The following is a 21,428-nucleotide window of genomic DNA, read 5'->3' on the forward strand; positions in this document are numbered from 1 at the left end:
CTATGGGAAGGCAGGGCTGGGGTTGATAGATTGCACAGACCCTAACATAGGCTTATATGATTTATAGATGAACAGTATTACCTCTTCCTCCCTCCTGTTTATTCAGGTGGTTTTCACAATCAGTTCCTTGGGCTTGAGGCTACTAAGTAAAGCAATCTTAGCCCTTGGTGAGTCAGCCTGGCACCTTGGTTCTGATTAGTTAATACTTCCTATAGCAAAATCAGTTCCGAGTTTCAGCTACTTGTAATAAGGACGGCTAAAACATCAAACCTCTACTAGACTCCCCTGCCCCGAGTTACAAGACACTCCTACTTCAGAATATCATTAACTGAGACTGCTTTGTGCATTTCTGCAGCATCAACAAACAAAAGATATGAGGCAGGCAGATCACAAGGTCAGGAGTTCGAGACCAGCCTGGCCAATATGGTGAAACCCCGTCTCTACTAAATATACAAAAATTAGCGGGGTGTGGTGGCAGGCACCTGTAGTCCCAGCTACTCGGGAGGCTGAGGCAGGAAAATCACTTGAACCAGGAGGCAGAGGTTGCAGTGAGCCAAGGTCGCACCACTGCACTCCAGCCTGGGCGACAGAGTGAGACTCCGTCTCAAAAAAATAATAATTATCTTTGCATATTTTTTAAATAACCCTGACCACCACATGCTTGCTATATCATGTGCATGAGGGAAGCCATAAACTATTTAAAAGGCAACTTTCTAGCTATGGGGTATGTTGTCCTCTGGGAGAGACCATGGTGGGTGACAGGGACAGAGGGCGATCCCTGAGGGAACGGTAAGTCAGGTGTTAGGCAACAAGGGAAGCAGCTTGGGCATCAGGTAGAGTTGTGTAATAACATCTGGTTTTTAAGTTCGCCCCTTCTTCATTTACCAACACACTAATCAGGTGAGCCCACCTTTATGAGTGACTTTGGAGAAAGATGCCTTTCCCATTGCTACTGCAGGCCTTAACCTGTCCTCCTCGCAGGTAGTAATTTGTTTTATTTGAAAGTAACCCCACCACGGTACTGTACTGCTTAGGTGTACAGTTTAGGATTTAAAATCCACTGACCACTTACCATCCTTCAATCAAGACCCGGTGGGAAGGAATAAATAAGGATATGAAACAGAGTTCAAAAGTCAAGACAACACAAAAACAAACTCTATCTAGAGTCACTAAGATCTAGTAACACTAGGCAGCTACTAGAGTCGCTTACCTGAGAGCAGAAATAGAGCAATCAACAACTACCAAGGAGAGAGGAGGCGTAGCTATGTGTTCACCATTCCTCTGTTATGTTTTAAAATTACAGCAATAAAATATAGTTTTACGTTATTCAAAATGTGAGCACTGCCCTATTTCCCTAAATGCTTGGGGTCAATTCAATTAATTACTTCCCACTAATTATGAATACTATGAAACTCATCATCATTTTGCTCTAACAGGCATTAAATGTTTATATAAAATAGTGTCACTGCACTAAAAGAAAAAAAAAGGAATTAAGGACTTTAAAAATAAACAATTGAATCAGATTAGAACTTTCTGCCAGTGGGGTAACTGGTTAGCTTCTATGAAAGGAATCGTTGACAAGCAACTTTCAAAGCAGGATCACAGGTTTTCATGTTTTCTTGTTTTTGCCTGTTTTATGTGCTGACGGGTTGGGTGGCGGTTACTTACTACTGGGCACAGTCAATCAGCTGGTACTCGTTGGAGCGTTCGTAGCAGGCACGCACTCCTTCATCCTCCCACAGAGCCTTGGCATGCTCATAGAATTCCTGAAAGTGAACACAAGAAAGTTTAGAGAAAGGCAAGAGCTTGAACTAATCAACAACACTGTCATTCGAACCCTGAGACCAGAGTTCCCTATGTGACTGACACTTGGTGTGATTCTGAATTTCGAGCCCAATTAATGAATTAATGCTCACAAAGAACTTTAATTCAACACTTTAAACATATTCAAAAGTTCACGCAATTAGCTGCTGGTCTTATTGTGAATTACTGGTTTTGGGTAGTTTCTTTTTTTGTGTGTGGGGGGAATGGGGTAAGCTACTGAGTAATTTAGTTTCTTCACAGAATTGTTTAGGAAGAATATACACTAATCTGTGTTAGAATATGCCAATAAATGGTTCAATGTTGTGAAAATAAGAAACTTCATTTGTAAGACGTGCTGGGACTAAATTTTCCTTCTGGGAAAATGTGAATCTTACCAAAAAAATTTATGATGGGGGACTTGTAGGTAGGAACATAAAAGTTCAGATGTTAATAGGACTAATAAAAGGTTATTGTTCTGATACATTTTTAATAGGCTGCTGTTTCCTTTTCCTATTAAATATAGAATCATATTTCAAGAACGTCAGTGGGTTATATTATACATATTGTGTTTACTGCTTTTTTTGAAAATAATGCTATTTTAAAAATTTAGCTATCCATACTAACTATATACTACTAATTTCTCTGCTAATTTAAGTTTGCAGCCAAGTCCATCTAAAATATACAAACACAAATTCCCACGAAAGCCTGACAAAAGGCAACAATAACTCATTGTTTTAGCTGTAGACAAGTCTCTTCCTTGTGGGTCTTACAAACGCATACATCTTTCCATCTCGTTTCCCGTTCCCCACTTATAAGCCATTCTCCCCACGAAGGGGCCTAAACATATATGCTTGGACTTGAACAGTTTTTTGTTCCCTAAAAGTAGTTCTTTAGGGAGCCAACAGTGTCATGCATCCAGAGGAAAGTCTTTTCCATATGTTCTAGTTTATGATTTACTTTTGAGTTATAATTTAGATATATTTCTTTTTTTTAATAACGAGAAAAGATTTCATTTGCCCCAAGACAAGGACTGACTTTAGAAAACTCTTAATAAATGTTAAAAGGTCACCTGTTTAAAATGAGAATGTCTTCCATTTGGCACTTCACTGAGGCATCCCAAGGTATCTTAGGGCACTTCCAGTGGAGTAAATGGACAATTAGTATTTGTGTGCCGTATTTAACATACAGTTTTGTTTGTCCTAAGATGTGAATGAGGGAATAATTAAGGCTGCCATAGCTCAGGACTTTTTTCCTCATAAAAATTTACAGTCTAATAAAGTGAGATTGTGGTATTAAAGAGTGATGTTTATTTGTGAGGACAGGTAAGCTAAGATGTAGAAGGGGTGACAGAATTTTGCTCATCCATCTTGAACAAAGCCCTAATGATTATTACTATTAAATTAAGGTTACACATGAAATTAACTTCTTCCTAAGGACGGACATCACTGAAATGTGGTTTTGCCTGAAGTGTGGTTTGGATGCTCTTGCCCATGTGCAGGGCTGTCACTGATGTTCCTATATGAACACTCTGCTCAGGTGGGCGGGGCTAAGGCCACACAAGTAGGGGTGTAGCTTACGGGAGGGAAGTCAAAGTCAGGCACGTTCATCACACTCAGAATGTAGTCCACTCTGAACTGGTTCTCGGGGTTGGCCAGCTCCACGGGGGGCACCAGGTTGCTCATGGCGGCCACAATGGTCTGAAAATGATTTAGCAAAGCGTTCAGGGAACAGCACTGGCTGGGAGGGGCTACAAGACAGAAAGCACAAGGAGCCAGCACATACTTCGATCGCCTCTTTCAGGTTGTTTTTGATGTCCTGCACTTTGGTTGCCTTCTCACTGCAGTGGGATTGAAAAGAAAAGAAAATCATATTGCACCATGTCAGTTAAGAGTACTGCTTTCATAAAGATATCCCGACTAAAAAGCATAGTATTCTGTTCTTCAGGGAGTTGTGGGTTCGGATCTGTGCAAAGATTGGAGGTAGCTGAATAAACACGGTTGCAAATTATAACCTCCCAAATGTGTCCTGAGGACACGCCCAATTGAGGCAGATTAGCAAATTGCCTTAGCAATCATGACTGTACCAGAAGTTGCACGCAGCTCATTTAATCTTTCATGGGTTTGAAGCCCCCACACTACATACTAACACTTCCTAAAGGCTTCTCCTAGTCCTATCAGCATCTGGGTAGGGGTGAGACTGGAGTGATAGGTCACTATGAGGTTGGGGTGGAGCAAAACAGTCCCGTGGTTTGACTTGGAATTCACTCAGTTGCTAGATTAGCACGCTGAGAACCAGTGAGCACAGGTGGTGGTGTTTATAATAGTTCATTACAGGAGTCCGGGTGCAGTGGCTCACACCTGTAATCCCAGCACTTTGGGAGGCTGAGACGGGCAAACTGCCTCAGGAATTGACCAGTCTGGCCAACATGGTGAAACCCCGTCTCTACTAAAAACACACAAAAAAACTAGCTAGGCATGGTGGCATGCGCCTGTAATCCCAGCTTCTAGGGAGGCTGAGGCAGGAGAATCACTTGAACCCGGGAGGTGGAGGTTGCCGTAAGCTGAGACGGTGCCATTGCACTCCAGCCAGGGTGAGAGGAGTGAGACTCCTGTCAAAAAAAAAAAAAAAAATCATATGTGCGATGCTCCAGGCACTGCAGCTAACAGCAATGAAATTTCTAGTTCATGATGTTAGTGCATGTTGGTCCATGTGCAATAGGAATCAAATAAGATTCCACCCCCTAGAAGGCCTTATAATCTAACGGGGAGGGGGGTCAGATCCCACTGGTAAGTAGAGGTTGAAGGTTTTGTAGCTTTTCCTTGACTTTAACTCAGCCACATGGGACAGCCAGCGTGGTCTTTATGGAACGATCTATATTCAGGGTCACTGGTCCCACAGGTAAAGGCCACACCCTTTGGCTTCTGGGGACCATAACAGAATGTTAATTTTTGTACCAGATTACACTGATCCAAATGCTGTATGTTTTTCAGAAACTAGCCTTCATTAGAAGCACAGCCAGGGAAGGTTCTCGAGTTTATGTTTTTAGAGGGCAAGAAAAGGCCTCTTGTGTGGAGTATGTATCTCCATCAGGTCTATAGCCCAAAAATGGAACCAGCACACACAGCACACCTGCTGTACCTGGTAGGCCCTGGGAGGTGAGTGGGTTGTCATGCAGAAAAAAGGTGCTACGGTCCTGCCCCTCTGACGGGGAAACTGAGGCCGAGATGGGGGAGTCACAGAGGCAGAAACCAATGGGGGTGGGAGATGGAGGGGACAGAGTTTATCTTTTTCACGATTTGTATATATATACGTATATATATATATATATATATACGTATATATATACATATATATATATTTTAATCTTTTGAGAGTCCCAGTTTTTGAAGCATTCACTTGGCTGATTCACCAATTCATAGAATGGAGGTAGAAATTAAAACATATAATCCCTCCAGACTAGAACATGACAGAAAGTTAAGGCAGAGGAAAGGCAAAGGGAGGTTAATTAGCAAGAGCAGACGAGCAGGGCAGGGCAGTCAGTGGAGCAGCAAGGGTGGGGGGTGGGGGGCGGGGACTGATGGTGGGGTCAAGTGCAGGCCTGTCGACAGGCCTTCCACAAATCATTTGGTCTCTCCTTTCTCAAAGAATTATACCTGCAAATTTATTCTTTCTGAATAAATGTCTGTGTACTTCTGGGCCTTCACCTGCTGAAGGATCCCATCTCGCCCCTTTCCTACGTGAAGCCCCTTTCACAGGTCTCTGCACCACTGCTCTTCTACATTGGAGTGAAGAGCTGGCGAAGTTCAGAGGAGCCACGCTCATTAGTGGTGGGGGGTGTCTGGGGTGGGGAGGGGGGACAGATGTTGCCAGGGATCCCCTCAGGGCCACTTAAGTAAAAGTGCTGCAGGTCCGGAGGACCTCACAAACACAGATGACAGGGAGGTGAGCTTCAGGCCTTGTGTATAAATCTGAAATCTGATTCTGGCCCCCAGACTCTTAAAGCAACCACCTTAGAGTGAAAGGGAGTGAGTCCTGACCGCTCTGTGGGACTGTCTGCTTTGTACGTGCAGAATCAAAGCTCATTTCTGAAATTAAGAATTTCTGGCCTTGGTATTACAGTCTAACATCAATTATTTAGATGTTATAAATTAAAAGGACATGTGTTTGATGGTCCCCAATGTTCACTTTTGAATTCAGAATTTACCTAAAACCCCCTAGGGCAAATCTATTCCCATTCATTAAAAGCAGGCTCCATTTCATAGGTAATGAAAGCTATTAACCTTTGGTTTTGAGGTTCCACAGTAGTAAAATTAAATACATTTGGGTACTAAATATCCAAATCTGCATAAAGCAAGAGGAAAGTATTTCCAGAAACAAGTTTCTTTCATTCAGTTTGATATTTTGGTCTAAGCAGTAGTATGATAATTGGAAAACTTCCCGTCTTAAAATACGGATATTTTGAGAACGTGTTCAGTATTCATCTACGTATGTGAATAGGTGTGGGAGTATATCAAGTATAAAACAGCTAAAATAGAAATCTAAAATCTAATTCGGGTGTGTAATACTAAAACATAAAATTCTTCCATTGAAGCAATTACTATGTAGATGGAGATATTATACTGGGGGTTGGCAGGTTTATCATCACTTTTACTATTGCTTAATGAATTTAACGTTGATTGTGAAATTCAGAGAAAATTCCTTAGATGTCTTTAAACTACTCAACAAAGGCAAAACATATGCCATTAGCTAGAATTCTGATTCGCTACAAAATTGGGACTAAGGCTGGAAGTACTTTGAGGGTCTTGGTTCTTCCTCCTCCCGCTTCTGTGTATAAAGCAGATGGGATGCGTTCAGTTTTGAAGAGCTCCTCCCCTCCCCCCACTTCAGCTAACTAAGTGGTGGGGGAGGCTATTCAGGTCTCCACCTTATCCTTGTGCTTTGGTGGGAAAAGACAGACAAAGGAAGGAAGACAGAAGACAGACGCGAGATACAGGGATTGCTGAAACATGCAGAGAATTTTTATTTATCACGAATGTTAATACTTATGTTGACTTGCAGAACAGAGTCAGAGAGACGTGCAGGCCAAGGTGTTAGTAGGATTCAGGGATTTAGCATGACATCTAGTACACAGTAGGTTGCTCACTAAGGACTTGTCGTATCTTGCTCAAATGCCAACTTTTGGTACAGTAGATTGTCAATTAGTCATTTCTTATAGAGATGCCTTTTTGGATAGTTGTCATACTACATTTCTGCCAATCAAGGATTTCAGTCCATTTTTCGTTTTTTCAATCATCGTTTAAGGTCAGGTAGTAGGGGCCCCCTCCCCCCTCCCCCCTCAGACAACAGAATAGTATTCTTATTAGAAGTTCCTAAGACCGAGCAATTCCAGCATGCAAATTGTGATAGGACATAGCCGGGAAGATGAGAAACTGTAGCCATCATCTAGGGATAATATATTCTAAAAGAAACAGATGAACAAACATGTGTCAGTTACTTTGTCCCCAGACCCCAATATTTTTGCCCCTCCCCTCCCTGGCCACAGAAGCTGTTTCTTTGAGATGCCCTAAACTAAGTCAATGGTTCTGGATGGTCTCATGAGAAACAGCCACTCCACCACTGCATGCTAAATACACAGCAGAGCTAGAGTGGTTAACTGGCATGCGTGTGTGTGTGCGCGGCGCGTGTGGCTGTGTGTGCGTGTGCATGTGTGTGCGTGTCTGTGTATGCATGTGCATGTGTGTGGGTGTGTGTCTGTGTGTGATGGGTGTGGGGATGCAGGAAGCAAAGAAAAAATAATTTGATAATGAATGGAAAAATAAAAGATGCCATCATGAATTTCCTTACCCATCAGCTAACGTAAAGTGCCTTTGATTCAAATAAATTTGATCATTTTTAAAAGGCCAGAGGCTTTTCAAGATGATTCTTAACGACCTGCTGCAAGGTACCACGGCGTTTTTCAAAATTAAAGACGGTGCAGCATTGCATATTTTAATAAAGGAAACAAATTTTGTTTCAAAGAGGTCTGAAATTTTAAAATCAGACCAACCAGTGGGTAGATGGAATTTAGTAGATAGTTTTAAAAACAAGTAGCTGGTTCAAATGGAGAGCTGGGGGAAAACAGAAACCATATGGAAAAACATCAATTCTCAAAATCCTCAACTGATCGTCTAAAGCTGAAATCTATAACTTTCCCCCAGCTGTATCTCATTCTACTTTAAGCATGGCCAAAAAAATTATGTTACGCACTTTACTTGCTCCAAAATGTCAGGAAATTGTGTGTTATTCACAAATGTATGCCAATATGGCTGATGGTCCTTTAAATGATTTTTATTTTCTTCCCGGGTCTCTGGCCTCAGTTTCCCAATATGATCTTCATGTTTGTTTTGTTTGTTAAAAAATTTTTCTGTTTTTGAATGTGCCTACCCATCGCTGTTGCTCCTTGCAGCCTGCGGGTCCTCTTCGCCGCCCCTTTTAAAGAGAGATTGAAAGCTCACCTAATCTGCAAGGCACCGCAATTTCACACAAACCCCACACAGTCTCTCTACATTCCTAAACAATCAGCCAAGAGCAAAAGCAACAATTCGCGCGCCATCCATCCTCCCGTCAATTCTTAGGTCGCCTTTCTGGCTAAATTGGAACATCCACTGAGACTGCAGGCCATGGGGGAAGAATCCCACACCTTTGCTGCAGTATTAACAGAGCTCTCTGGAGACTCTGGTCGGACACAGGAGGGATGGATAATTGTTTTCTTGTGCTTTCACTAAACGTACATGCATTAGGGAGCTAAAGCAGTGATTATCTCACAATTCTTTGGAGAATATGGCAGCGCATAAGGCTAATTCTCCCAGGTCAGAATCTTCCCAATGTTGTAACCTAAGGCACAAAGGCATAAACGGGGGAGATTTCTGCCCAGGATTTCCTGCAAAACTAATGACCTCACTTCTTGCAGTGGAAAGAAACTACCTATAAAATGGTTTTATTTATAAATAATTGTTCCCCATAAATTGTCATTAAACTATGTCTGGACTGTGATGCAGCAAAAAAAAATTTAAAAGAACAAAAGCCCACCCACCCACCACAGAAAAAAAAAAAACAAAAAAAAAACCAAAACCCAAACCCGATCTTCATAAACAGTAGGAATTCCTCCTTGAAGGCCGAAGGGCAGCATTCTATAGTTTGGTAATTGATTAGCTTAGTTCAACCAATGTTAATGGTGTTTATGTTTTGTTTTTGTTTTGTTCCTGGCACTAAATGTAAGAAAAAGAGTTAGCTTTGAGTTAGAAAATCCGCATCCAACCTCTGTATTTCTGAAGGTCAAATCAGTATTATCTTACTCTTAAAAATTTAATCGGTATGGCAGCCCGCAGAGTTAAGGCAAATTTAATAGCTCAGCCGAGCCCTAACGAAACGCCAGATCAGGGAGGAAAAACCCTGTACCACCCAGACCACCCTTTAGGGACAGATGTCACTGTCTCATAGGGAATTCCTAGTTAAGAAGGAAATAGCTTTTGTTGCAATACCGCAGTGAGGAAAAAGAAAAAAGGAGGCAGTTGGAGGAGATAAAAATAAGGTATCTAGGCTCCCATGAGGAATACCCCTGTAAACCCTCTCACAAGCTAAATTTAACATATCTGTGCCCTTGTCTGCAAAGAAGGCAAACTGGGAATGTTGCTTCCTCTTTCCAAAAAGAAAATAGAAAAGAGAAGTTCTGGTTTAAAACCCTTGCCTGGTGTTACAGGCTGGCTCACTTAGGGAGGAGAATCCTTTCTATAAAAATTTTTAAATTTTAGGGCGATCTGTAATGAAGCTGTCAGTAATTTATTTCAAAGGTGACTTAGCTTCCATCCGACTCAAGCTAAGGTAAACAGTGGCTGCTGCATCTTTGAAAAATGCTAGCCATGTCCAGTTTTAATCAAAATATTTATCTAGAGGATACATGGTCAAATTATTTTTGCTTAACTACTCTCATGAAGAAGTACTCCTGCAAGTTGCAGGGGGAAAATGTATGCAAGATTTTTCTTCAAATGACAGATTCACGGTTGGAGGTCTGTCTCAGGGTTTTTACTTATTGTCAGGATGGCAGTCTCCGTTGGCAGGGCTTTATCGAGGGGTGTGTCAAGAATTGATTTCAGAATTGGTTGGTGACAAGTGATGCTGACTTACTCAATAGCACATATGTGCATGTTGATAACCCACTGAGAGTCATAATCAGATGAGTAAAGAACCTCCCTCTGCATCTCAACCAATCCTTCTGAATTCAGGGTTAAAGTAGAAAAAGCATCCTCAACTAACATGACTATTTGTATGGGTGATGTCATCCTTCTCTAAACAATTATTTGATCTAACAAATTCTAGAATTCTCCATAAGGAGCTGCCTGCCTTGCTCTGAAAGGTGAAAAAGTTCACCTTTGTTTCCTGGATGTTTAGTGACTAGTAAGGTTTGTTTGTTTTTTTGGGGGGTGGCTGGTATAATTAAATGCTACCATCTTGACCCCAACTCCCCTTTTGAAATGGAAGCCTAAGCAACTCAAGGTTAAATTTTCAATTGAATCCAGGTTTAAGAAAGGGAACAGGCCTGTGCTAACCAGCTAGTAATTACAAACTAGTGCCTTCAGGTGCTTGAAATCTAGTGAGGTTAATACTCTCACACCAGTGAAAATAGACTGGTCAAGTTAGTTTTTTTTTCTTTCTATTTTTTTTTTTTTTACACATTTTGTTACATGAGAACGATGGGTAGGCCCCATCCGGGGTCTTGGGGAGAAAACCAAGTTCCCCGATTTATTGAATGTTCCCTGTTTGCATTCCTTACGCCAGGCAGAGCTTCCTAACTTGTCTCACAGGTCTAATATAAAGTCTCTCCTGTTTAATCTTCATTCCCACTACGGATTGCCACACTGCGCTATACCAGGATACCTGGGAGGACTTTTCAAAGGCAAAAATGCCCCTCAGTGAGGCTGGGAGTGCCTAACTCCCAGTCTTTCCATCCTTTAAATAAATGTTCCCTTTTCTTTAGGCAGGGGTACTGATTTGTTTTTTGCTTTAAAGGGAAACAATGATTTGCCCATAATGGTAATTTAAAGGGGGACAAAAAAAATGAGAAACTGTAAACACGGGCTGCCACTTCCAAATCTGTTTCTGGTGAGAATATTATGGAAACGATGTTTCCCTAATAGTTTAAAACATCTTGTGTTGGTTCATTACATTGAAATCTGCGTGAGGTGGGGTGGAGTGAATTTGCAGTGATCAGCATGGGCCGGACAAGGGGGCGGCCAAAGCCACGTTGAAGACACTGCAGTGATGTCTGGAGGCTGTGGCAAGGACCTGGCCCGGAGAGGGGTTGTCACGGGGCCAAGTGCTGTCAAGCGTCCCCTGCAACCAGGCACGATTTTCTTGGGATAGGGAGATGTTTGTCACGAACACTGGTGCTTTCATCAGTAGTATTTGTTGCACCAAAGATCCAAGGGGGTGGGGGGTGGGGGACCCTAAAGAGCCCTTTCCAGGATTTTCTAATATGTAAATCAGGAAAAATTAAGTGAAAACTGGCTGCCCAGCCCCCAAAGCCCACCTATACTTCCTAAAGGTTAGTATAAAGTCTGTTCCTCTTACTTGGTGCCCCCCTGCACAGATTTGACACTTACTCTCCATTAAACCCATTAACATGCAGGATCCTCATCTGCTTCACAATGGTGCTTTTACCAGATTCTCCAGCACCTAGAAAATGAAAGTAAGTCTCAGGTTATGAAGGAGGCATTTTAACACTTTGGGCAGGGAGGACTGCTGTTGTTGTTTTGTTTTTCCATAGAAGCAACATGCAAAAAACCAAGCACAAAATCATAGACTTGCAACTTTCCTTGACATTTCGACGCAGAGAAAAGGAAATCAATGTCCAACTCAGTGTCTACCTGCAGTATTTCACCATCAAAATAACAAACAAGAATTCAAGGTTTGCTGGTTTTAATTTTTTTCTTTTGATTGTTTAAAAAATTGCGGGGTGGTGTTGGAAAGGGGCAAAGAGAAGGAATGACGCAATTTTGTCATTTGTGGGGTAAACAAGAAAATTGAAGTTAAAACTGTGAAACTGAATCCCTGATACATGAACATTCACACATAAACATATCTAGACACATAATTTGTTGTCAGATGTTTCATGGTTAAAATACCCGGGATTCCCAACAATGCCCAGACACTGCAGTCTCTTCCACATCACGTAGCGATGCAGCACTTTCCTTCTAAACATTTTCACAACGCAGCTTCTTTCTGTGCAGGTTTTCCTACCCCTTGGGCTACTTAAAAATCCACCCCTAAAACTGAATTACGTTTTATCCACTTATCCATCCTCCTCTTTACTCACAAACTATATCTTTCTAAAGATAAATTCCCTCTGGGTACAACTATGTTGCTGAGGAAAAGGGGAAACCATCAATTATCTGTCATCTTCTGGAAAAACCACACTTTAATATCAAATACAGTTCCTGAGACCCTATTAGCATTAGGTAAACTGCAAAAACAAGAGTAAAAAGTAATATAAGAACAAAACTTTAATCAAAATGAAAACTATCCTTGGGAAGTACTGAATTTGAAAGATTCCAAGCCCTTCCCAACTCAAAGAGTAGAAACACATGCCTCCATTTTAAATCATCTTTCATTTGTAAAAATACACGTATGTTTCATGGAAAAAACACATTTCCATCAAGCTAGAGGGAGGATTGCTATTTTGCGTCTTTTTTGCAATGCACATTCTCCAACAAATAATCCACGTGTGAATAGTTTTTTGCCCTCCTTCCACACAAATCTGTTTTTTTTTACCTTTTTCAACTTTTAATTGTATTGTTTTAACGCCCAGATAGCAAAGCATTCCTCCTTTACTTGCCTTTTCACAAGCCCGTAATCAATATCTGTAAAAGTTAAAATTAGTTTCCACAGAAACATTGATTTCAAAGCAAACACTATCTTAATGAGCCTAACTCTGGTAAATTAAAAATATAAATGGCACTATTAAGAGAGGCCACGAAGACCATACATAATATTTAGCAGGATCTCTAATATTCTAATTTCAGAAGTGTTAAACTGTGTAACAGTTACAGGACCTATCTTTTATAGGCAAAAACAGATCCGTGCCTCAATTTCCATATTTATGAAATGTGGCTGAAAATTTAAGATCATTGTAGTTCTCTAATTCACTTAATTTTTATGTCATTAAGATGGAGTAAAAAGAGGATTTGGGGCATTATTAGGTTTCCTCTTTTGTGGAGCATTATTTGAGAATCACCATTTAAAAATGCAAAATGTTGTGTCACTGGCTTAAGCTGCAGATTCCTAGGCCAGAGGCAATCAATACATCATGATGTAGTCATATAGACTAGGACACTTAGATTAGCCCCTGTGACGCAAGGTGTGTTCTGAGTAACAGTCTCAAATTAAGTGGAGACTTTGTGATCACTGCACAAAAGGTGTTGGAAATTTAATATATCATTAGCATCACATTTGACTTAAATTAGTATTAAGATAGCATTCATAGAAAAGATTCTAGACTTTTCCAGATTTATACTTTGAAATCAAGTTATACGCATACTAATATCCCAACAGCATAATTCTGCCTTCAAAAGTTTTAGACAAGACAGCAACACATGTACCATTTAATTACTGAAATTGCAAATGCATAAACACCAAAGACACTTATTTTCACTTAATAATTTTCTGCTTTTATAAATCTGGACCCAGGAGAACAAAGTCATGACCTATGCAAAAAGAGCAAACCAAAAGCCACCAAAGGAAAAAAAATAAAAACAGCCTTTTATATTTTCTTCTTTATACTCAAGCTGTTTTGCTGAAATGTGACCACGAACTAGGTCTTAACCTAGCAAATTCACAAATTTATTCAGAGAGCCAAATTATCAAGGAAGTGGAAAACTTCCATTTTTAATTAATGCTGTGTAATTCTTTTGGTCATTTCATTAAATTTTTTTTCCCCAAAACAGCACCTTAAGGAAAAAAAAGGAGGAAAGGCCATCTCCTTATAGTTAACCTTTTTTTTATTATTTTTTAATCAGAGGAAAAAACGCAATCAATAAGAGAAGAAAAACCCAAAACCAAACAACTAAATGTCATTTGATAAACAACTAATTAATGTCTTTTTATCTCTTCCCACCTGGAGGAAAAGTCGTCTCCTTAGAGCACTCTCAATCCCCCCTCCCACCTTGAAAAGGACAAAAAAAAAAACAAAACAAAAAACAGAAACCACGCCATTTGCAGACCAAGAAGCCATTTACAGACAAATGTCATTCTCCAGTTTTATCTGATTTGTGAATGTCTTTGTTTTTTCTTTTCACAAAGCACTCTCAATGTGGCCAGCCAGCAGGAAAATGTGTTTTTTTAATGGTTTATTAAAATAGTGTTGGGGGGGGCGCTGCTCGTGGTGGGTGGGGGGGGCAGCTGCTACAATTAATTCTCCGCTCTGCTTTTGAAAAAGCCTGCAAGTCTGGAAGGGGAAAAAAAGGTCATACTGTAAAATGACGTGTCATTTGGCTTCACCGGGCACTTCTCGTACTAACTCTATCCATTTTTTGGTGGTGGGGGGTGGTCTTATTTTATTTGACTCTCCTTCTCCTCCTTCCACGGCCCGGCCTGGCCCGGGACACGTCTGCTCCGCGCACACACAGTCGGTCCTGCCCGAAACGCACCAAGTCGCGCCCAGCGGCAACCGCCCTCCCTCCTCCCCTCGCCGCCCCCCTCCCGACTCCGGCGCCACGACTCCCTTGCGCCCCCTCCCCCCCACTGCACCACCTTTACCGCTCCGATCCTTTCCGAGGGGCTGATGTCACCAGCCCCCCCACTCTCCTCGGCCACTTCTCCCCGCCAAAGCCTCCCTTTGGCGAGGCCCCCTCCGCCACCACGGCGCCCCCCAGCGTCACCCCCTCCTCTCCTCGCCCCTTTCTTCCCCCCTTTCCCTCTCCCAACAAATCTCACACCCCACGGAGGCGGGTCCCCCTCCCTCTACCCGCCACCCGGTTTCCTGTCCCCGAAACCCTCTTTTTGTCGCAGTCTCCAGAGCCCCATGGGCTCCCCCTCCCCCTCCCCAACACGCACCCAAACCCCTGGCGTCGTGTAGGCCTCGCGGAAAGAGAGAGACAGAGAGAGAGAAGGGGGGAGAGCGAGAGCGAGAGCAAGAAAGAGACACAGAGCGGGCAGGCCGGGGGAGGGGGACCCGCGCTCGCGTCGCCACGGCCCCCCGCCCCGTTTTTGAGCCCCCGCCCGGCCGAATCCGCGCCCAGGGGTCCCCCTTCCGGCCTCGCCCCCCACAGACAGAGCCCGCGAACGGGCGGGGGGCTCGGGAGCGCGCGCCCGGGGCGGGGGGCGGGCTCGGCGCGCGCGGCCTGCGGGGCGCCCTTCGGGGGCCCCCGTGCCGGGGCCGGCGCCCCCCGCCCGCCCTTACCCAGCAGCAGCAGGCGGTGCGTGGCCCGGTAGACCTGCTTGTCCTTCTGCAGCTGCTTCTCGATCTTTTTATTGGCCTCACGCTGCGCCTTCTCCTCGTTGCGCTGGTCCTCGGTCTTACTGTTCCCGAGGCAGCCCATGGCGGCGGCGGCGGCGGCGGGGCGCGGCCGGGCTGCGGCGGCGGCGGGCGCGGGCGGCCTCACGCGGGCCGGGAGGGCCGGGGCAGCGCCGGGCGGGCGGGCCGGGCGCGGGCTCGGCTCCTCGGCAAGGAGCGCGCGGGGCGGACTGCGGGCCGCGGGCCGCGGGGCGCGCGGACGGGCGGGAAGGGGAGGGTGGTGTCGGTCGGACCGAGGGGCGCGCGCAGCTCCCCGCCCCTCGAGCCGAGGCCGAGGGGGCTGATGGCCGCCGCCGGGCCGAGGCGGACCAGAGCAGGAGCTGCGGGAGCTGCTGCCGCCGCTGCCGCCGCCGCCGCTCTTATTGCCTCGGCCGGGCCCCCGCCGCCGCCCCGAGCCAAAAGCGCCGCGGCGGGCGGGGGGAGGCGGGGGGAGGAGGAGGCGGCGGCGGCGAGGGGGGTGGAAGGAGGAGGAGGAGGAGGGCCGAGGAGCGGCCGCGGCGGCAGCGGCTGGGAGGGCGGGAGCCGGCGGAGGGAGGCGGCCCCCCGGGAGCCCGGGGAGGGGGTCCCTCCGCCCGCGCCCGGCCGGGGACGGGACGGGCCGGGGAGACGCCCCCCACCCCCCGGGCTCGGGCAGCAGCCGGGCTGAGCCGAGGGGGGAGAGGGGGCGTCTCCGCGTCAGTGACGACCCCTCGCACGACGCCAACGCTCCACCCCCCGGACCGCGTCGCCCGGCGCCCCCGAGGCCTCCTCCCCCTCCCGCGGGCGCCGCCGAGGGGCTGGGGTGGGCGGAAGGGGAGGGAGCGCGCGCCCGGACTTAGGAAAATTTTCGAAAGAGCGAGAGACACAGAGAGCCAGAGAGCAGGAGTGTGGAAAAAGCGAGGCGAGCACGAACCAAAGGACAGAGCAACCGAAAAGGAAAATGTGTCCACACACACACACGAACACGAATAAAAACCCACACTACACAGCGATGGTGGTGTCTGGTGGCGGTGGCGGGGTGGGGGGTCTGACTAGATGAGCCGCTCCTCGCGCCCCCGGCGCCGGGCGCCATGGCCCGAGCCGAAGGCGCCGCTGGCCCCGGAGCGCCCGCGGCCTCTGCGCTTGGCGCGGCCGCCCAAGTAGGAGAAGAAGGCGCAGCCCAGGAACACTCGGAAGCAGCAGGTCGCCCCGAACACGAAGCCGCAGCCGCGGCCCTGCTCCGTGCGCTTCTGCAGCAGGAAGTTGAGCACCCACGAGGGGCTGCGCACCGAGAAGACCAGGAACACCACGAGGGGCAGGTGGGCGCTCAACGCGCCAGCCTTGAGCGGCCCGGGCCGCCACACGATGCCCCCAACGCGCGGCGCCGCGTAGTAGGCGTCGTCCTCGTCGCTCGAGTCCGTGTCCCACTCAGCCCAGGCCCTACTCGTGCCCCCGGCGGCGGCGCCCTCCTCGGCGCCCCCGACGGCGCCCTCCTCGGCGCCCTCGTCGTCGGCGGCGGCGGCCGCGGCGGCGGCGGCGGCCTCGGGGCATCGGGCCTCCTCCTGGGCTTCTGGCACCTTCTTCTTCTTCTTCTTCAGCATCTTCTCCATCTTCTTCCTCTCCTTCTCCTTCTTCTTCTCCTCCTTTCGTCTCTGCTCCAGCAGCTTCTTCTCGAGCTTCTTGCGCTCCTTGTCTGTTAGGAACTTCTCGGGGAGCGCCTCCCGCGCCGGGTTCTTGGGGTTCTTCGCGAGCTTCTCGGGGTCCCCGCTCTTCCGCGGCGCGAGCGGCTCTCTCGGCTCGGCCAACGCCGCAGCCGCCGCCGCAGCTTCGGCAGCCACCTCGGCAGCCGCCGCGGCCGTCTTCTTCTCGCTCTCCGCTGCCCGGGCTTTGAGCTTCATGGCCATCTTCAGCATGGTGGCCCGGCCACCTCGGGGAGCTCGGCTCGCGCCTGGCCCGGGCTCCCTGCTTGCCCCCGGCCTCGGGCTGCCCGGCCCCCGTGCGCCCCGTGTCGGGGGGCTTGACTGCGGTTCCCGCCGCGCTGCCCCGGGGCCGCGGAGCGCGGCTGCCCGGGCTTCGGGCTGCTGGGCTGGCTGCCTAAGAGTTAGCGTCAAAAAGGATGAGCAAACGAAAAAGGGACGAGAACAAACCAAAAAGCACCCAACAACAGCGAGAAACCAAAAAGCACCAAGAAATGTCAACTCAAAAAGAAAAGTGCAAAGGCGCGGATGGCAGGAGTCTGCTGTTACCCTCAGGCGCTCCTTGGTTTGGCTCTTGGGCACGCCAATGGAGAAGAGAAGAGAGAGAGAATTGGGGGGTGCCCGGAGGCGCCCCGGGGCAAGGCAGCGGCGCCTGGGCGCCTCTGCCTTGTCCCGGACCCGGCGGCTCTTGCCTGCGCCGGGCGACTCGCACTTCCGCGGGAGGCCCCGGCGCTCCCCGACTTACATGTGAGTGAGGTGCACTCACACGCAAGGCAGCGCCTGCCGGCCGCCCGCCGCCACCCCGCGCCGGGACAGGGGCTCGCTCCAGCCGCCGCGCCGCAGCCCGGAGCCAGAGAGCAGGGGAGCGCCGCGCCGGCCAGCCACCTGACGCAGCCCGCTCCGCGGTGCCGACGCGACTGAGTGTCCCCGCCGGGGAGCAGAGCTTCTAACCGGCCCCGATGACGCCCCAGCCTCTTCAGAGGACCGACCCATAGCAGCGGCCCCTATAAACCGAAGGGGAAGCGCGAAAAATCGGCCCACCAGGGACGCACCCAAATGGGCCGCCGCGCACCCTGGGGGTGCAGGCCGGTGCGGGGACCGCGGGGGTGTGGGCCGGGGGCGCGGGGGCCGCGATGGCGGGGGGCGCGGGCGCGCCCAGGACGGTGGGCGCTCAGCCCCGCCTCCCAGACCTGCCTCCCAATTTTCGGTGAGTGGTGTAGCCCTGGGCGGCGTGCAAAGTGTGCGACGGCGGCGCTTACCCCTGCTGTGCGCCTCCTTACCTCCAGCCACCCACCCCGCCCTCCCAGCGGCGCGCGCCCGCCGAGGTAGGTGTCAGAGAGCCGAATTCGAATTATTTGCGACGCCCGGACGGAGTTTCGTATCTTCGGACGAGAAAAGTGCGATGGGAGTGCAAAGCTAGCCCTGCTCGAAGCAGCAGGCGTGCCGGTGTCACGGGAGCCGAGGAGCGGTGGCCGTGGCTGTGGAGTCGGTGCTCGAGGCGTCCTCCCAGGTGGGAGAGGTGGCGGCCTTGCCTGGGCGCCCTGGGGGCTCTGGAACAGAGAGAAAAGTAGTTTACGGAACGTGAACTTGTTTGAGGGTTCTTTCAAAACTCTCAAGTGTCCCGCCGCACATTAGGATATAGCAGTGCACGGGATTAGGAGCAGGGTTACTAAATTTTCAACCAGTTGACCCCAGCCCGCCTTTCCTGGGACCTTGGTTAGGTCATCTGCTGCCACCGTGGTGTCTGCTGGGATACAGTTTATTCATTCAATAAATGTTTGGTGCCTGCGGGTTCCGCGGCTCACCATGTGCCCAGGTGAGCCGAGGCGGCCAGGTAATCAGGCTAAGACGTGAGCAGTGTCTTGGATGGGACACAGGCCTACATCCCGGAAAGCCCAGATATGCAAAGTCGACAAACTGTCTTCCAACTTTTTCTTTGACTTCTTAACAGAGCCCATGAAACTTAAGATGTTTGGATGGAGAAGGAGAAAAAAGAAAATGCTACCTATAAATGGAAACACATTTAACAGTCCCCAGGGGTATGCGGCGGCTGATACCACTAGAGGCCTTGAGCAGACTGTTGTATCATTTTAAGTTAGCTTTGAAAATACACTGTTAGCCATTCAACAGGATGACTGAAATTCCCTTTTCCCCAGTTTGCTCCACTTCCAGTAAGAAAAGGTGTGACAGGTGAAGATGCCACATATTATTTTTCTTGGCCCCTTCAGGTACACCGCTGCCCCCATTGTACAAGGTCTCTTTTTTATGAATCTGAAAGGACAACAGAGGGCGATTCAAAGTCACCAAACAACACTTGAAATTAAGAACAGGAAGCGCAGCCTAGACACCATCCTGCCCTGGGCTGCTGCAGACCCCTGACTTTGTCGAACTTGGCTGAAAAGTTGGGGCCAGGTTTTTGTCACACTCCTGATCATGGCCTCTCTTCCACGCAAAAATACACCTTATTTTGAAAATGCTCAAAGGAACTATCCTAGGTTGATGCTTTTCACCTAACCAAAGATGCATAAAAATATTGTGCAGATACACCTGAATGTGCTCATAGGAAAACTCAGCAGTAAGGCCTCAGAATCCATGATTGCTAGGCTGCTTGTAATGGTGATAGTGAGGCTCACTCTCATCCACCACCGAAATTAGAACCGCTCGATGACACAGCACAGGTTCTATATCTTTAGATGGTAAATTAAACATTCCTGGCTGAATTTGATTGTCATTTTTAAAAATTGTTAAAGACTTGCAAGAGGGAAGAATAGGCCAGACATTTTTGTTATGCTCCATTTGTTCAAAAGCATCTGCCTTCCTGCTTCTACTGTGGCAAAGCACAGATACATTGTCTTTAAGAGGTACAAGGTAAACAGTAACAAATACAACCTAGATACTTATGCCAGGAGCTACAAAGTTATACAATGAATATAATGAAGAGCCTCCTTATTTGGAAATCTCTGAGCTCCATTACCACCTTCCCCTTTTAGATAAATATCACACCTGAACTTTAAAAAGGAGTGAAACTGCCCCATGTCATATACTAACATGTGTTCTAGGCAAGGCACAATTGGGACTATTGTCCTAGAAATGGGTAACGCAAGATCAGGCTTTACTCCTTTCAGCTCGATCTATGAGGCCACTCTTGAAAACAAAAATTTTTTAAGTGTAGGTTTCACCTATATTTTATTATGACTAACTACTGATGGATAAATAAAGCATTTACTTTGTAAATAAATGACAGCAGGTGGAATCATGGGTTTACAGGTAAGCAAATGACACCCAGAGTGCTGAAACACAAGCTGGTTTGTGGTCAGCTAGGCTCTCTGTTTTCACTCCACACACAGTGAAAGAAGAGATTTTACTGAGCTTTTGGCCTCAAATTTGACCTCTTGAGGCCCTAAAAGTTGTGATTTTTTTTTTTTCAAGTCTTTCAGATTTGGTGGCTGCCATGTGTGACCTTTTCATATGAGTTAGTAATTTAATTGATCATTACTGTTTTAAGTACCTAGTTTATGCTTTGAAAGTGGGGCAATCTATTAGCATAACTCTTGGAACAGTCCAGATGAGAGAGCTTTCCAATGGAAGGGGCCCCTCGTCTGGCTCAGGAAGAGAAGGGAGTTATGGAAATTTCAGGGAGGGACAAAGGGCAGAATATCTTGGGTATAAAATGCCCAAGGAGAGCACAGATCTCTGGCTCAGGAGACTTGCTTCATGACCAAGCCAGCCAGTTGAGATCATAACACATCCCTAACCTAAAACACTAGGTCACCTAACGAAAAAACTTGTTTAAACAGATGGTGTCACACACTACACGGAGATACGGCCTCGAAACATTTCTTTCCAACATTCCATATTTGACAACAATGAACAACGTCCCACATCAGGGTTTGAATTCTGTGGTCTTGTCAGCTTCGTGGTGATAAAGGCAGTTTGTGTTCCTTGGCCCCTGGGTATCCTCCTTTCTGAGTAAGAATGCCTTGTCTGCCTTTCGAAGCAGTGGACTTGCTACAGCTTAGAATCTTGAAAATACTGTTCTGCTTAATGCTGTCACTCAGTTTTTGGACAAGAACGTTATCCTTGGCCTTTCATTAGTTGGGGTCATTTTAAGTTGTCTTCCAAGAGCCCAGAGCAAATATAATTATAATATTATTTTAATAGCCTAGGAAACAATAAATAGGTTTCCACTGAAACAAACTTTAGCTGTAAGGTTTTAATAATAGTATTTAGCACTTCCACAGTGTTTCCTGTCTTCAAAGCACGTTCTGCACTTTAATTAGCTAGAATGACTGAAACTGCTACTGCAAATGAATGTCAAAGCCTATGTCATGTAGACGATGAAAGCAGGAATTGTAAAAAGCATTTCCTAGTCCCAGTTAATCCTTGTAAGACTCTATTACTTTAGACCATAAAAGTTCTTAGAA

At 47.0% G+C, this 21,428-nt stretch overlaps 1 protein-coding gene and 1 long non-coding RNA gene across 22 annotated transcripts in view; one reads left to right on the top strand and one right to left on the bottom strand.

Moving 5' to 3' along the window:
- The window catches only part of GNAS (GNAS complex locus), a 57,966-nt gene that overhangs the window by 3,994 nt on the left and 32,544 nt on the right, over positions 1–21,428 (bottom strand). For 2 of the 21 annotated variants that reach the window (XM_055266554.2, XM_055266552.2), the window contains 5 exons: positions 11,442–11,514; positions 8,227–8,271; positions 3,586–3,640; positions 3,381–3,500; positions 1,669–1,766 (listed from right to left, as the gene is read on the bottom strand). In XM_055266554.2, coding sequence (XP_055122529.2) covers positions 1,669–1,766; positions 3,381–3,500; positions 3,586–3,640; positions 8,227–8,271; positions 11,442–11,514 — 391 coding nt within the window. Of the gene's footprint in view, positions 1–1,668; positions 1,767–3,380; positions 3,501–3,585; positions 3,644–7,734; positions 7,738–8,226; positions 8,272–11,441; positions 11,515–14,592; positions 14,611–14,889; positions 15,102–15,235; positions 15,749–17,553; positions 17,982–21,428 lie in introns of those variants that run through there. The other 19 variants (XM_055266558.2, XM_055266564.2, XM_063633912.1 and 16 more) reach the window with 19 other exon arrangements.
- The window catches only part of LOC129474814 (uncharacterized), a 31,677-nt gene continuing 21,832 nt past the window's right edge, over positions 11,584–21,428 (top strand). The window contains exon 1 of the long non-coding RNA XR_010119453.1: positions 11,584–11,746. This is a non-coding gene — a long non-coding RNA (uncharacterized lncRNA). The remainder of the gene's footprint in view (positions 11,747–21,428) is intronic.

This window comes from Symphalangus syndactylus, chromosome 24 (assembly GCF_028878055.3).
Source record: "Symphalangus syndactylus isolate Jambi chromosome 24, NHGRI_mSymSyn1-v2.1_pri, whole genome shotgun sequence".
In the NCBI taxonomy this organism is placed as follows: Eukaryota; Metazoa; Chordata; class Mammalia; order Primates; family Hylobatidae; genus Symphalangus; species Symphalangus syndactylus.